Source organism: Chlamydotis macqueenii, chromosome 13 (assembly GCF_036417535.1).
Source record: "Chlamydotis macqueenii isolate bChlMac1 chromosome 13, bChlMac1.mat, whole genome shotgun sequence".
NCBI classification, from domain to species: domain Eukaryota; kingdom Metazoa; phylum Chordata; class Aves; order Otidiformes; family Otididae; genus Chlamydotis; species Chlamydotis macqueenii.
This window is the reverse complement of record NC_141568.1, coordinates 15,630,349-15,646,129: the sequence shown is the minus strand read 5'-3', so window position 1 is coordinate 15,646,129 and position 15,781 is coordinate 15,630,349. Positions and strand designations below refer to the sequence as shown.

The 15,781-nt window shown below is 46.4% G+C and overlaps 1 protein-coding gene across 1 annotated transcript in view; it reads left to right on the top strand.

Annotated features, from left to right (window-relative positions):
* The first annotated feature begins 5,714 nt into the window (after positions 1-5,714).
* GLG1 (golgi glycoprotein 1) overlaps positions 5,715-15,781 on the top strand; it is an 80,391-nt gene continuing 70,324 nt past the window's right edge. Inside the window, exon 1 of the mRNA XM_086757892.1 lies at positions 5,715-6,048. Coding sequence (XP_086614018.1) covers positions 5,719-6,048 — 330 coding nt within the window. The 5' untranslated portion in view covers positions 5,715-5,718. The remainder of the gene's footprint in view (positions 6,049-15,781) is intronic.

Below are 15,781 nucleotides of genomic sequence, written 5' to 3'. Positions count from 1 at the left end.
ATTTGGAAAATTTTAAACATATACATGAAAAGGAAGTAAAAGATCTCTCAGCTTTTGATTTTTCTAGGTAGCGCTTGTTTTCTACTTTACACCACCATACAATAAACTTAAAGGCTATTATAATAATGGAAGATGACACTTCCATATTGTCTTGGTTTTCAAATCCAGAGTTTTAAGAAAAAGCTCAAAGATTTGAGATGTGAAGAACCTTGTAATGCTGTCCTAGCCCCAGGTTGGCAGCAGGCTCTGGGAAAGAGCACCTAAATTGTGTGCAGAAAGCCATCAGCACTGAGGACTGATAAAAGGTCAAATGTGTTAAATACTTGCTCATCTCTGCCTGGAGTCAAAGGGGCAGATTCTGAGAGTGAAGGAAGAAAAAAAAATAAAGTGTCTATGCCATGCAAGGCAGCTGTCATTAGAGGCTGAGCTGTTTCACTGGAGTTTCAGGCAATAAGCCACGGTGTGGCTATTTCTGCCTCTGTCTCTGGGAAGATTTTATTACTGTGGAGCAGGGCGGCCCCTTGGCAATTCCTGTAGTAAATCTGATGCGAGGCGATAGGTAAAAGCGGGCAGCGCTGTGGCTCCTGCAGCTGAGGCCTTGCTCTGAGCTGTGCACAGGCATTTTGTTTAGTTTGTTTTGTTTTGTTTTGTTTTGCAGAGTGTTGCAAGGGAGCACCTTTGCTAATTTTAATTCTTGTAAAGCCGGGTCTGAGAGATGACACTGGCAGAGTGAGCAAAAGCCTGGGCAGGGGAGGGTCAGCAGGCAGTTGGCTCCCTGCCTGCGTGTGGCCTCTGCGCCGTGGGGACTTCACAGCCGTAGCATCTACCCTTGCATTTTAGCTGTTGGTTTGTTGCAACTCAGGAGTGAGATTTCAATAAAAATCACAAAAAATGTTGCAGATGACAAAACGTAGCACTAAAAAAGTGTGAGTGCAGCTTGGTGTGCGTGCATGTGAGGCAGGACCTGCCAGCGCTTCTCTTGGCTCTGGCTGTGCCTGCCGCTTTCCAGAGGGTAGAAAAGCGGCTTTTTTGTGTGTCCTGAACCAAATTGGATTAAAACCAGGTGATGCAGCCAGTGAAACAAGCAGCTTAATCTGAACCGTGTTACACTGAGGTAGCCAGCATCCCAGTGGGATTTCATTCAGTTCTCCTTTCTGGTTTGCAAGGAGATGTGGTAAGATTTTCTGATAATGTAGATTAGCAGATTTTCTACCAAGGCAGTAAATCTGTTAACAGACCTTGCTTTCTGCTGGTTTATGAAGGAGAGAGAATATGAGGAACAGGAGTTCAGGGAGAAGGAAGAGGAGATGGGGGGAAACAAAGGCATGAGCAAGCAAAAACTAGTTTTCTGTTGAGTTAGATTTGCGTGGAATACCAGAACATGTGAAAGAACAGATTTCACTGCTGAGAGAGGCAGCGAGGAAGGGGTAAGGTCTTCCCTGCTGGGATGCAATTTTGACCAGCAAATCTGCAGTAAAGGCTTTTCCCAGCTCAAATGGGAATGAGTTGAGTGCTCAGCCACCCTCTGAGTCTAGCTGCATCCCTAAACGCTGCAGAGTCGCCTGCGAAATTGAGCAGAGGGGGTTGTGGCACCTTGGCAGTGGGACTGCCCCTCCGCCGAGCCGCTGTCCCCTGCAAGCACGCTCAGCCTGCAAAGGTGAGCGTGTTGGTGCAAACAGCCTCTGTCATTTAGGATAACAATATTTATCCTCGTTTATTTGCATTTGGGATAGTTATTTAGAGATACTGCTGAGAAGGCAGAAGTGCCTCGTGCTCGCATCACTTCCCTTTGCTGAAGAAGATGGGCTGTGCTCGGACGGCAGCCAGAGCTGCGGCTGCCCCGGCGGCATGAGCGAGCACTGGGTGCTGCGGGGTGGGTACCCACAGGAAAGTCCTGCTCCGGTACTTCGGTAAAGTCTTGGAGCTGTAGCAGCATCTTGAGAACACCAAGGGGATGTTGTACCTATCCCGTCTCTTGCAAGAGAATAGCGGAAAAATAGAGGAGTTTGGGGAACGGTGCCCTAAAATGCTTCTCTAATCCTTGGGACAAACTTAGCAGGTAACAGGCAATGTCCAGCCCATGCTGGTCAAGAGAAAAAAAGTGCCTCAAACTAATTTCAGTGATTATCCCACCCAGTGAAGCCTAATTAATTTGAGGGTCCAGGGGTTTTAGTCCAATCAAGTCCGATTTGGTGTTTCCGCTAGCAGCAGAGGTGGCGGAAGGGGGAGCGAGCCCCCCGTGCTTCAGACGGCGTCAAACTGGGAGCAGCACTGAGTGCTTGGGAAGGCAGAAGCGAGATTGGGAAAGAGCTGTGGCAGGTTGGAGGAAGGGCTGGAAAACTGCCCCCCCTCCCTTTTTTTTTTTTTTTAAAGGTAGGTGCTAACTGCAACACAGAGCTGCATAAACACGATGGAAGCAACAGGCTCTGCAGGAACAATCCGGCGCTTCTGAGGCTTCCTGAAGCAAAGATGTGTCAACAGCATCGCTCTTGTGAAAAACAAATGTCACACTGGGCTGAAGAGTTGTGCGTGAGAGGCATGAAGCTCCCCTTGCACTTTACACCAACGAAGTCATAGCTGGAGTATTGTCTTCTGCTCATCCGCAGCTTCCTCGGAAGCTAAAGACTTCCGTGGACGTGTGGTTACTTCCTAACATGGATGAGCAATGATGCTGCAGGGCTCTCGCCTAGGAGAAAAGCTGAAAGAAAGTGGAGCTGAACTTGTGCATGTTGCGCAAATAAAACACGAAATACCAGGCTAGTGTTGCTGCCTTAGCCAGCAAGAAAAAGCACTGAATGGCAGCAGTAACGAAGCACTCGACCAGGTTCTCTGCAGTGCCATTTGTTGGTGGAGATGATCATCAGTTGGGAAAGGCAGCGCTGAAGTTTTGGGGTCCAGCACTGGAGGGAGGCAGCTGAGCCAGTCTGCGTGAAGGCTGAGCCAAGATCCGGAGCAGTGCCCGTGGCCATGTGGGAGCAAGCGGTCTGTATCCAATTAAAAATTGGAGCAGCTCCTCTGTACGGACCAAGGAAGAGCTTTTTGTCTCCCTGAAGGGGAGAGCTGGAGGGTGAGGATGCTGCTGAGAAGGAGCAAGAGGCGTCCCAGCAGCTCAGCTCACCCCTGCCTCTCTCTGCAAAGCCGAGGGCTCTATAAATGTAGGTTTATTGCTTGAAGCGGGCACGCTGCTACAAAAGCAGATGACTGCAAGCACTTAATGCAGCACCCAGAGTCTGAGAGCCTTGCTGATAAAATGCTTAAAATGTGGCAATAAGGGAATTTCCACCGAGCCTGTGCGACGGAGAGCGGCTGCAGCTGCAACAAGCCGCTGGGGTTACTGCACGGGCAGAGATGTCGCTGTGCGCACAGAAATACCTCTTCCTTGTTTAACTTGCTGCGTGGACACGGTGAGCACAGGGCTCTTTTTTACGAAATGCTTATTTAACAGTGAGTTATGCAGGACGGTAAAATTCCAGGTTGAGAGATTTCCCCGGAGCACAGGATGCTCAGCAGGATGCGGGTTGCTGCTACTCATCAAAAAGCGACTCTCTGGAGAGCTCCCAAGGGTGTGGGAAGGAGAAAGGAGCCGTAATCCAGCTCCGCTGCTCCCCTCCACCCTCGTTCTGTTGAGGGATGGAGGAGCGGAGCCAGCTCTCGCTTCCACTAAGCCAAACGCACTGCCAACCATGGGCTGGATTTTGCCAGCTTTTGTTTTTAAGTGTTCCCAGCTGCGCCGCCCCTGGGTGCCAGCACAAAGCCACTTTCCTGAACGCCGTGTCCCAGTGTGACACTCAAATGCAAGAAGCGCGAGGACTTTGCCAGCTGACCCCCCTGCCCTCTCCTGCCCTCGTCTCGACCTGGACGAGGCGGCTGCAGGTCGGTGGCCACGGTGGGCTCCAGCTTGCTCACAGTGCTCTGGTAGCTCCTGGTGCAGTTAAGATGGCTGGTGGCATCTCCAAAAGAAGGGCTTTGCCCAGGCAGGATGAGGCAGCCCAGGTGGGAAGGAAGCAGCCCTGTAGCTCTGCTTCACTCCAGCTCACGGAGCCAGGGCAGACCCGCGGAACGCCCAGGCATCCAGCCAAAAGCTTCTGCCTTTGGACCAATGCTGGCTTGTGCTAGGAAAACTTCTCCTGGAGTCAACCAGGCAGAGGAATCAAGACAGGGTTCTCCCTGTCCCCTGTTTCCATCTGCCATTGGAAGCAAAGCTGAGATTTTGAGGTAAACCCATCCCAAGAGGGTGCTGTGAGCTGGCTTGGTGAGATCCTGCTGCTGGGAGACTGGGAGGGCACCCGAAAAGCTGTGGTTGCTGGGCTGGTGGCAGACCTGTGTCCCACTGCTGCTGCTGACTCAACACACGGACAGATATTTCTTTACTGTGAAATTCAGAGGTCTGGCTGCCGTGGTGGAGGGGGCTGCGGCATTACCAAAACGGTGCTCTGACAGAGGCTGTGTGGTTGCAGATGCTGTTTTCAGATGATCCATCACCAAATTCAGCACCCAGCTCCACGTCATTGCCCTAGGAGGAGCTTGCAGATCCCATCTACAAAGGGATCAGCCATTGCAGATCCTGCTTTGGGGACAAGATCAGTCCTACAGAAGCGCCGGTTTCTCTCCGTCCCCATGAAGAAAGCACAGAGCAACAATCGAGCGTGACATGCCAAATCCCAGCCCCAAAACAGAATCACGTACTGGAAGGGCAGAAGTGCAGCTAGCCCACCAAACCCTAAAATTAGCAGCCCTGTGGCACTTCAAAATGTGATTTTTTTTTTTTTTCTGCCCTTGTTTGATTGCCTGCTCCCTGGGGGGTATCCCAGGGTTGGGTACCCTGGTGTAGGTAGTGGGATTTATCCCATCCCCTCCCGCCAGCCCACGCGGCCTGCCCCAGGAGGGACCACGGGTGCACCCCTGCGCGGGCAGAGGCCCACCCCAGCTGCCAGCTCAGCACCCGGCGTGGGGACATGCCGGCGCGCAGGTTGGGGCCGTTTGCTGCGCGTCTCCGGGACGCAACCCTTGATTGCACGATCCCACGCTGTTTTGTTGGTGTCAGCGCTTGCCCACGAGCATCCTGGCTGTCTGTCAGTCAGGTTTTTCTGTGTTTTTTCTCCCCAGTATTTTATTCAAGTTTTTGGTTTTTTTTAGCCGCTATTCAGCAGTTTTTCTTAGTTGTTTTATATGTGGCCCTAGGTTTTCTTTACTGAGCGCCTGAGCACCATTTCCTCACAGCCTTTCGTACACCAGGGCAGCCGAGAGCTTCTCGGCTTTTGACAGACTCTGGAGGAGGAGGAGGCCACCGCCAGCTCCACGTCACGAGTGGGAACTGAGAGATTTAGAGCAAAAGCCGGCCACAGCTTCCAGACACCCGCTGAGGGCCGGGCGGGGCCGGGCCCCCTTCCCAGAGGTGTGAGGGTACAGGGGGCACGGCTCCTCGCCTTGGCTCAGCATTTTGGCGAGTGCTGTCCCGCGTGGGGTGTGGGGGCAGCCGAGGGCTTTAATGGCGGCCGGGGGCCATGACGGCGCCTCCACCCCTCCAGCCGACGATGGGGGGGCGGAGCCACCGGGGACAGGGGCGGGGCCACGACAAACCACGCCCCGTTTTTCCTAGAGGGGGCGTGGCCCGCCGAGGGGGCGCGTCGTGGGTGACGTCAGCCGGCGCGCTGATTTGCATACGGCGTGCGTGCCTCTGGGTGGGCGGGCGGTCGCGCCGGAGGTGGCGGATTCAAGATGGCGCCGTGCGGACGTGTCCGGAGCCGCTGCCCGGGCCCGGCGCTCCTCCTGCTCTTGGCGCTGGCGGCGCGGCCGGCGACGGGCGGCGCTCCTCTTGTTCCGGCGGCGGGCCCCGCTGGTGGCGGCGGCGGCGGCCTGGCTTTAGCGGGGCAGGCGGCGGGGCCGGGCGCGGCGGCCCCGCGGGTTTCCCGCGGAGGCGGCGGCTCGGGCAGCGGGTGGAAGCTGTCGGAGGAGGCGGTGTGCCGGGAGGACGTGGTGCGGCTCTGCTCCAAGCACAGCTGGGCCAACAACCTCGCCGTCCTCGAGTGCCTGCAGGACGTCCGCGAGGTGAGGGCCGGGGGCCGCGCCGGGCCTACCCGCGGCGGCGAACAAAGAGCGGGGCTCCCCGCCGCTCCTCGGCGCACCCAGCGCCGCCCGTTCCTTATTTACCTCACGGTTTTTTTGTTGTTGTTGTTGTTTAAAAAGCAGGGATTTGCCTGCAGGCCGGCGCCGGCTGCGCTTCCCGCCCTGCGCCCCCGCCGCTGTGGGGCTTCGTGGAAGGGGGACGGGCCGGCTCGGGGGGGGGGGGGGGGCCGCTCTCCCGCCCCCACCCCTCTTAATTTACAGCCCCGGGCTCTGCGCTGCCGCCCTGGCAGCGCCCTCCTGGGAGGGAGAGGTCTCAGCGGGATGGCTTTGTTTTGGCTTTGGTGCCTTAGGGGCTTGTTCTGCTCTCAGGGTGTGGGGAGAGTCCTGCCCGCCGAGTGCTGAGGAAAGGTGCCTGGCTGGTAGCAGGGGTGACCTGAAAACACTTGTGTTTTTCACGTTTAGATTCCTACCTTCGCGTAGAGCTCAGCTGCAGAGGCGGCTGGTTTCCAGTGCTCACCTATGTGTGTATGAAACTAGATATACAGTCTTTAGACTGGGCTTAGGTTACGTGAGGAGGTTGGCTGGGGAATCTGTGTTGTTCCCAAACGACTGTTGTGAGCCATTTAAGCCTAACTCAAGAAAAAACCCGAGTTGCCGCCTCTGAGTCTTTTCTAGCCCCATCCTTTCATTCATTCCTTGGTGGGTTTTGCTCAGTTTGAAGAAGCCTTTGGGCTGGGGGAAGTGTCTTTGGTGAGCTGTTTCGGCGCTGAGGTGTGTGTAGTTCTTGGCTTCTCTGCTGTGAAGTCCGGGAATGTCAGACTGGGTCAGTTTTAATGGTGTTTTATCAAGTGGAAATGAAGTCAGGAAAAATATGTTCTTGTTTCTCATCCGTTATTGCAGAGGCAGCAGATGGCAGTGACTTAATGGTTACTCTTATCAAGGAGAGTCTTGAACCAATAAGTGTCAGTGATTACTTCCTGGCTTAAAATCCAGAAATAATTTAGATTTTTATCTAACTTCACATTTTAATTTTGGGCAGCTGGTTTAGTGAAACACTCATGGTAGATGTTTTAAATGAGTCCTGATGCAAAATCTATCACAGTTAGAATATGCTCTGATATTTGCTTCCTGAATAACTTGTTCTTTACTGTTTGTTCCACCTATTTGGGACCTTTTGGACCCCCTCTGAGAGGATCTCAGAACCAGCGCTTACAGGAGGCGTCTCCCAAGTTACCAGCCTGCCAGAAACAACAGGCTCTTGTTGTTCCTTTCTTTCCAGTTGTGTGGCCCCTCCCTTCTCTTTTCGTAGTTCCAGTGCTTATTGGTTTTCTGCCATTTTAGCGAGGTAGACCTTTTTATCATCTGGTTTAATCAGCTTTCTACTGGAATAGTTTTGTCATTAAACACAGAGCAGGGTGAGTGCAGGGAGAAGCAGAAGTGTGCCTTGCATCACACTTTATCTTCAGCAAGTAGAAGCCCTTATGTTGGTTCTGCACATCTCATGAAAACCCCACTGTCTTTTGAGTAGTATGTCTTGCTTGTGGTTTTCTTTTTCCCCTCTTAAAGCCTGCTTTGCTGTCAGTAGTTTGCTGGCTGTTGGTCCTGTCTAGCTGTAATACTGTCTGATACCCAGTGCCAAAGGTGAAGCTTTTCCTGGGGTGACATCCAGGCATTGATAGGACATCTTGGTGTCATTTTGGGTTGAGTTTTCTTTCCAAAGGTGCCTGTCTGCAGCCTTGTCCTTGTTTGTCAGCCTGTGAAGAGCTCTGTCAGCTGGTTTTAGGCTCAGCAGTTTGCCTGCTGTAACACAGATGCCGTGGGCTGTATCCTGATGTAAAAATGACTTCCCGGAGTGCTGCTCTGAGAAATTCGTTAAAATAACTGACTTCTGTGTATCCCTACTGTTTAGCTCTTGATATTTAGACTCTGAGTAAAAGTCAAGAGTTGTAAACATAGGGTGGCACATGGGGTGATAGGGAACAAGGTCAGATGTTGTCTCAAACGTTTCCTTTGTGTTGGAGGTGACAGCAGACGAAATACGTATTAGCTGTTACTGTTGTTGATACAACTTTTAGTTTTGGCCCTAGAGTATCTGACAGCTTGTTTGGACAGTACCAGAGAAGTGACAGTGACATTGGCAAATGGATGGGGAACTTGTCTAAGTCATATGAGCCCGTTTTTAAAAAGTTGGGCTACAGTGAATGGAAGATTTGAGAGAGCTGCTGTGTGTGTTATAGTGTCAGTGAAGATCGTGTTTGGACATTGCTTTGCTACAAGTAGTAGGTAAGATTTTTAGAAGCAGTTAGCCTGCAGAAGCAGCCTTTTTTTCCGTAGGTTTTTAGGATGGTCCTACTTTTCTTGTAAGAAATGTTTCTATAAAGTGGAGAAACTAAGTTTGAAACTGGGACCATTACTCTTACCATTATCCATTGATTTTTCTTCCTAGTGTGGTACAGAAAAACTAGGACACTTTTAAATTTGAATAAGCAGGGGAAACAACTACTTGAAACCTTCGTTTTGAGTCCATGAAGTATAGAGAAAAGAAAAGATACACTGCTTTTGTTAGCCAGTGTGAATGTGATCACGTTATTTCAGTAGCTGCTGTTTTGTTACCATGGATGTCTTTAAACTGAGTCCTCCCTTGCCTTTGCTGGGTAATTCTGGATCTAAAGAAACAGGAGCGTTGGATCTGTGGTTGACTGGTACAGGAGCCTGGCTTGTAGTGTGAATGTTGAGGGAAGCTGTTTAACACAAATATTTAGCAAAGAATAGGTTGAAAGGAAAGAAAACAGTATTTGTTTGGTTTTTTAAAAAAAACTAAAATACCAAATAATCAATTTTAAAGTTTTGGTTTTGAGAACCTACTTGTAGACTGTCAATTTAAAGTGTTATCAACACAGCATATTTTAAGCACTGTGTATTTTTAGAATTCTTTTTTAAAAAAAAAAAAAAATTCAGACCTCCAGAAAGATATCAAATACTTTACCACTGATTTTCTACCAAGTCAATGAAATGCTTAATTGGCATAGTGCGGAGTATTCTTCTGCAGGTGCAGAACTCTTCTGCATTTCGGGTTGTTCAGCTGTTTGAAAGATAAAAGTCAAGGGAGAATCGTGCTTTTCTGCTTTCTTTTCATAGCAGAAGAGTGAGAAAGATGCTTCTTAATTGGAGGAGGTAGTGGTCAGAGCTACTGAGCTTAAACATCTCTGACTATAATCGGAAATAGAATCAAAAGCATATGTTGTGTTTTCCAAAGGAATAAATTTCCTTCTAGTTAAAATTACTAGTGCACTGGATACGTTACTGTTTTGAGTCACTTAAATGTTGTCATCAACATTTTAATTGTTATCCAAATAACTTTATGCCAGGATATAAAAAGAGTAGACTGGGGTAGTGTATACTTCTGTTTTTCAAAAATGTGTGTTTAACTGCTTTTCTTCTGAAATGAGTCTGGTTGCTGGCCTGTTTCTAGAGAGACATCAGAGCTTGCGTTTCACTCAACATAGGTTACAGACTTTAAGCCCTTTTTTATGAGCTGCCTATTAAAGTAATTTTTGTGGTGGTTACGGTATTAATATATTTGCTAGGTAAAAAAAAATTGCATGATTAATGGTGGTTTGCATTTAAAGCATGACTGAGTTGTTGAATTTGAGGTAGGGAACTTTAGCAGGTATGAAAATATCTTAACCAGTGTGGCTGTCTTATCTGGCCTGTTAGTGGAGCGTAACTTTACTATGAAACCGTGCCTTCGGTCTGTTTAATCAGTGAATTAACTTGATGTCGTAATTGTTGAGCTTTACTTGCATTGTACTTGTAAAAAATTCTGTAATATTTAAAGCATTATATCAGTCTCTGTAATGCTAGTGTGGGAGAAGGCAAAGTGACTTTTCTAAGATCAAACGATAGTGGTTAAGTTGGGATTAGAGATCAAAGTTTTGGCCTCCCGCTACGTTCTTCACCCTGCGTGGTTCTGTTTCTTTGGTAGCACCTTTATGGCAGGGACAGTATAATTGAGCCTGAGTGCTCTGCGCTCTGGGGAAAAATAAGGGGCTTTTAATGTTGAGGATTGGATTAAGAACAAAACAAGTTAATCTTCAGAGCTGTGTATTTTAAGAATGGTGTTTTACCTGTTATTGCAGATGTGTCGTCAGTGTAAAAGGCCAGAAAATTCATTTGATGTGGCTTACAGACTAGGAAGCGGGTAACATTTGGTGGGTTTGGAACTGGTACCTTTCTTACATGTAAATGTTTTATTCCTCACTCTGTGTGTACCTGAGCTTCTCAAGTGGTCTGATAAAATAGTGCCAGTGAAATTACCTAAGTTTTAAAAATCTAAATGGAAAATAGAAACCAGCAAATAATGTGTGCTTGGAGCCTTCATGTTTTGTGGTAATACTGTAGTTGTAGGACAGGTCGTGTGTGCTCAGTGCCTGGGCTTGTTCTCTAGGTTTTCTACTTTCTTGATAAAGGAATTGGAAATGTGAAGGCCTCCCTGGAGTTTTTTGGTTGCATTGAGCTGGATAACTGTAATCTCTCTCGGTAGCTTGATTTATTTTATTTTTTTTTCCCCTTTTGTCTCTGTAATTGATTGAGTTGAAGGGCGAAGGTTTTGTTTTGACTCAGCATGCGACGTTATCTCATATTTGAGCACATACTCATATTATTTCCCTCTCTCTCAGCTTTGCCGTGCACAGGTGGAGGCTGACATTTAAAGTACCTTTTTTGAGCTGTCTGTTCTGTGGCAGCAAATGACTGTTTACCTGTCCAGAGCTGTTAGTAATTGAGGGCTGTGGGTTAAACATAGCACCAGGAGTGGGCTAGTTTTTAGGAAATGTAAATAGTGAAGACTTAACTGTTTACTGAGTTGGCCATGTTCTTCAGGGTTTATAGTTTGGTTTTTGTCCCACTAGACCCCTAGGCATTCTCCCTGGCTTTCAGGTGAGCTCTTTTGAATGGGAACTGCCTGTTTCTCAGGGTGGTAGGCATGTACTTGTGGGATGGAGGCCGTCCTGGTTCTCTGGTCATTACTATTGCAAAGGAGAAGGCCGTTAGTATTCCAGTGATGCGCTTACAGTGCCTACAGCATTATCATCTGGTTCGGATAGCAACATGCAAAGGGCTTTTTTTTCTTTTTTTTTTTTTTTTTAAGGCAATGATCGGAAACCTGGAACATGTACCTTAAGCCTTGCTGAGGACTTTGCTTACACTCTCCTTTTTTTTTTTCTAGGGGATATTGACCTGGGGATGATTCAAAGCTATCTATACAGGGCACGGGAGTTTAGGAACTCTTACATCCTTAATTAAAAAAAAAAAAGAGAGAGAGAATTCTTGCCCATAGTTGAAGTTGAGCTAACTTAAATTAAAAATGTGTTGCAGTTTTAAGAGATTGGGTTAATTATTGGGCTGTGCTAGACTCTGTATGAGTTGAAGCCTGTGCACCTGTATTAGAAATTTCCAGATACCATTCTGTCTCAAACTGAATTTAATGAAGAATTTACAGTGGGTTGTGGCAGATGTGAATTAATTAAAGTGGTCAAGACTGGTCCCTCCTGCTTCTAGAATTCATAAAATGGAAGATGGCTCTGCCAGAGCCAATGTAAGGGAATGGTTGGGCCTAGGACAAAGGGGTTGAGATGATTAAGTTTTAAAGAAAACATATGAGCGACGACAAAAGAAAATGATGGAGATGAGGCTGGAACACTCTCTGAATCTTTTTCTCTTGAGGCTTAGCTTCTTAAATGAGATAAGCCACATTTTTGTTCTGAAGTTCTTGTTTTTCCTTGTGTTCAGATAGTGTAAGCCCTATTTCCTCCTGGCTTTTGTAGTTAAGTCTTAAAAGTGAAATTCTAAATAACTTTAGAAGTCTGATTTGTGTTTGGGTTGCTTACTTTGGCATCAGCCTTTGGCTTCATCTCAGGGTGTAGCAATATTTTAAGTACTCTTTTCATCTTACTAAAGCCATGTGTGAGCTGAGTAGGGGCTAAGATGGTCTTTCTCCTGCTAGGTCCTGGAATTACTGTCTTGTGAACTGAGCGTTAAGCACAGGTTCTTAGTTCTTATCCTTAATGATCTTAAGAGTCGCTGCACTTACACTGATCTGAGAGAGTTATTTTTGTGGGTGTGGTGTTTTGGTTTTTTTTTTAATTTTTTTTTTTTATTTAGGTTTGTGCTATTCTTGGCACGCTGGTACTTGTGGCAGCTGGTTATGTATCAGTTTGGTCTGGGATGTTTGGCTTAATAAAAGATATTGTCTTACAAGTCTGCTTCCTCTGGTGAGCTGGTGCTCCTGGCCTGCTGCAGCTCTGAATACTGAGGAGAAAAGGAGTGGAAATACGTGGGGGGAAGTAACGTTTGCAGGCTGCACAGTCTGAGCTCGGCTCAGGATGAACTGAGGAAGCTGTGTTATGCGGAGGTCTGGTTATGGGGAGGTGGTTTACTGAGCCAAGTAGCTGAATGTTTCGAAAAGCAGAAACTTGGGCTCTCGTGAGACTAGGGACAGGTACAGTGAGATTGTCTTTTCTAGCTCTAGTGCTACTTTGGGCTGTCATGTTTGGAATGGGATGATTTGAGGGAAAGATTATTCTAGGCAGATTATGTGCTGTCTTTATTTTCTAGAGTAGAGAGAATGTCTAGCTGATCCTTATAGTGTAGCTTTCCTGCGTGTGAGCACTATTTTCTCAGTGGGCTCTGCTTGTTTTGATCATTGGAAAATGTACGCTTACTTTTAAAAAAGCCCTGCAGTTATTCTTCCTAGTAATAAACTCCAAAGAATTGAATGAATAAAAGGTCTAGGTAATTGCCTTTTAATTTCAAATCTTGCCTCAAAATAATTTTTTAATCTTCTGACTAATTTGGTTTTAAGGTCTGTGAAGTTGGTCGCTATGACACTAAAAAAATTCAGTACTGTTAGCTGATCATTTTTTGTCATCATGGGATACTTTCATTTTCTGGATATTCAGTTTATTGGTATCCAGTGCTTTGGGTGAGGAGCAGAGATCTTCCGTTCCCCAGGTACCCGCTCATAGCATAACTGCAACCTCTCTTCATCGGGACAGTAGATGAAAACACATACTGTTCTACTCCTGAGCAGAGGTAACATTCCTAAAAGCCGTGTCCTGAACATCCGCTGAGGAATTTCCTTCAGTAGTTAAGAGAGGAGTCTGTTTTCTCAACGTTGTGTTTTTGAGGGGGTAGTGCCTGAATTTATTTTATTTTTTTTTTTCAGTTGGATAAGCGTGTCTTGTAGCTCTTCCAGCTTGGTGAGCTTAGATTTCACGCATTTGCATTGGAGTGCATTACTTGGTTGTAATGTCTAAAATTTTGGCTTAACTCAAACTGTACATTTGGTGTCTTTATTATTGTCAGTGCTGTGGCTTAAGACTGATGGTACGCATCTAATACCTCTTTCTGGGTAACAACATAGGGACAAATTAACATTATTCATGCAGGACAGGAGTGTTTATTTGCTACATTTATTATTATTTGCATCTTTGAAACAATGTGTAAGAACTGCTGAGGTGACAAAAAGATAGTATTTGACTTACTAAGTATTCATGGTTTTGCTACATGCCTGAAGTATTTTCCTCTTTTGCAGTTAGTGGTAGAATCATGTGCTCTTCTGTGAAAAACTTCTAGTTTCTGTATTTGATTCTCAGGACTTTTGAGTCTCTGGAGAATGCAGCTGGTTGTGTTGATAAAATTAAGTAGTTATACATAACAGGGTAGATTAATAACAAATAGCTATTCCAGCCCTGCTGTGCAAAATCATTCAGGCAAATGTGCTGTCTTTTGTTTAAAATATAATGCCTAGCTTAATCTGGTGGCAAGTTTGCTGTCTAGATCTCTTGAATCTTAATGGGAGGCTCACCAGCCTTCCTCATGCTCAGTGGTTTGCTAATTGAGACTTACTTTCTTTTCTAGAGTGTCCTGTTAGTGTGGGGTGAAATACTTCCCACCCAGTGAACTGCAAAACAAACTCAGCAGAGCATGCATTCTTTTAAGTGTTGAAGTAATTGCCCTACAAAAAGTTTTGACAGAATTAAAAAACAAAACAAACCAACACTACAGAACCTGCTTGGCTTGTAGACTTTCTGTAACAGTTTAGGCTTGATTTGAGCTGAGTCAACCTTTGTTACACTCTTCTCAGCTGAGCTGAAATAAGATCTGGAAAAAGCTTACAGTAAGCTCTTTCATTATCAAATTGATTTTTTTACTGATGTCAGTGTCTGTGTGGCCTTTCTACATATGTCAGAAAAACTAGCCACCTTTATGTAAAATCATTACAACACCACGGTTGTCATAATTGACAACATGAATTGTTCATAAGACTGCCATTCTTTAACCATGTTCACGGTGATTTAAACAAATCTGTATGAATGTGATCCTCTTATTGTTGAATTCAGACAGGCTAGTCAAAATCTGGTCTGCGTTGATAGAAGATCCTGAGTTAATGCAGGTGGAGAGAACTGTTGGCCCTGGGTTTTGTTTATCAAGCATTTTATATTTCAGTCCATGTATGACGTTGTGTTGACCTCGCTGCTTTTTTTGATTGTCACTTTTGAACTCGTGCTATGAGTACTGCATTTCTGATGCTTCAGTATCCAAGACACGTGAGGGGTGCGATGCTGCGTCTCTCACTGTAACACAGCTATTCAGATTCATGATGACATCAGCCGTGTCTTACTGAAGTCTAGGGACTTGCCTCTGCGTAAGCAACGGGTGTGCTGATGCCGTCTTTCTTGCTGCCAGTCTTCAGACCAAAGGTTTGCTCTGTTTTTCAGTGATGTACGTGCGTTGCAGGTGGCATCATTAAAGAAGCGTGGAAAAGTCTGAGTTGCGTGTTACAGCTGGCAACTGGAACTGCACTCTTAATGAGCAGGGTGGAACTGCATACAGGAAAATCTTTTTAGTCAGTGTGGAACTGGAGAAACTCAGTATGCTGTGAAGTGTGGTTTGAATGGGAGATGTGATGATCCGTTTTTTCTGCTTGAAACAGTGAGGTGAATTTTCTGCAACTGTCTGTTTCTTAGGCAAGGATTCAGCAGGTTACCAGCTCCAGTGCTTACTGGAGGGAAGTACAGGTTAGAAAATACGTAACAGCGGTTGCTGCTGGAAAACACTGAGCTGTTTGAGTCACTGTCTGCAGCAGAAGTCAAAGATCTTGTGAAGGTAGGAACATCACTTTTTTAACTGAAGGCTTTCAGGCAGTGATCAGCAACCATTTTCACTTATTTAGTTTCTGATTAGCTGTATGAAACAACATTTTTTTTAAAGCAAAAAAAAAAAAAGCCAAAACAGTAGTTTATGGTGTAAGTCTTGCCTGCATTTTTATTTATGGGACTCCTGTGGTGAATGCTTATCCTGTTTCTGGGAATCCCAATGATAACAGATAACAGCATCATCTGGGAAGGTGTGGTACTCGGGAATGCACTTTTCCATTGACTGAATCACAGCTCTAAAGGTGTATGCTCATTCTAATGTTATTTTAAATAGCCTTAATTAGAAGTATATTTGCAAAATAGTTGTAGGAGGGATGTGATTCTGCACTTTCCTTACAGAACACAAACAAAGCCTTGCTGTGTTTCATATTTTTGCTTTGTGACCTGTGCTTTAGCAGGCACCGGACGTATGGTGGATCATCTCTGGTAATACTCTCATCTCTGACTGCAGGCATAGCAGCAGTGTTTAGAGCAGGCTTCCCTGGAATAATGCAGAG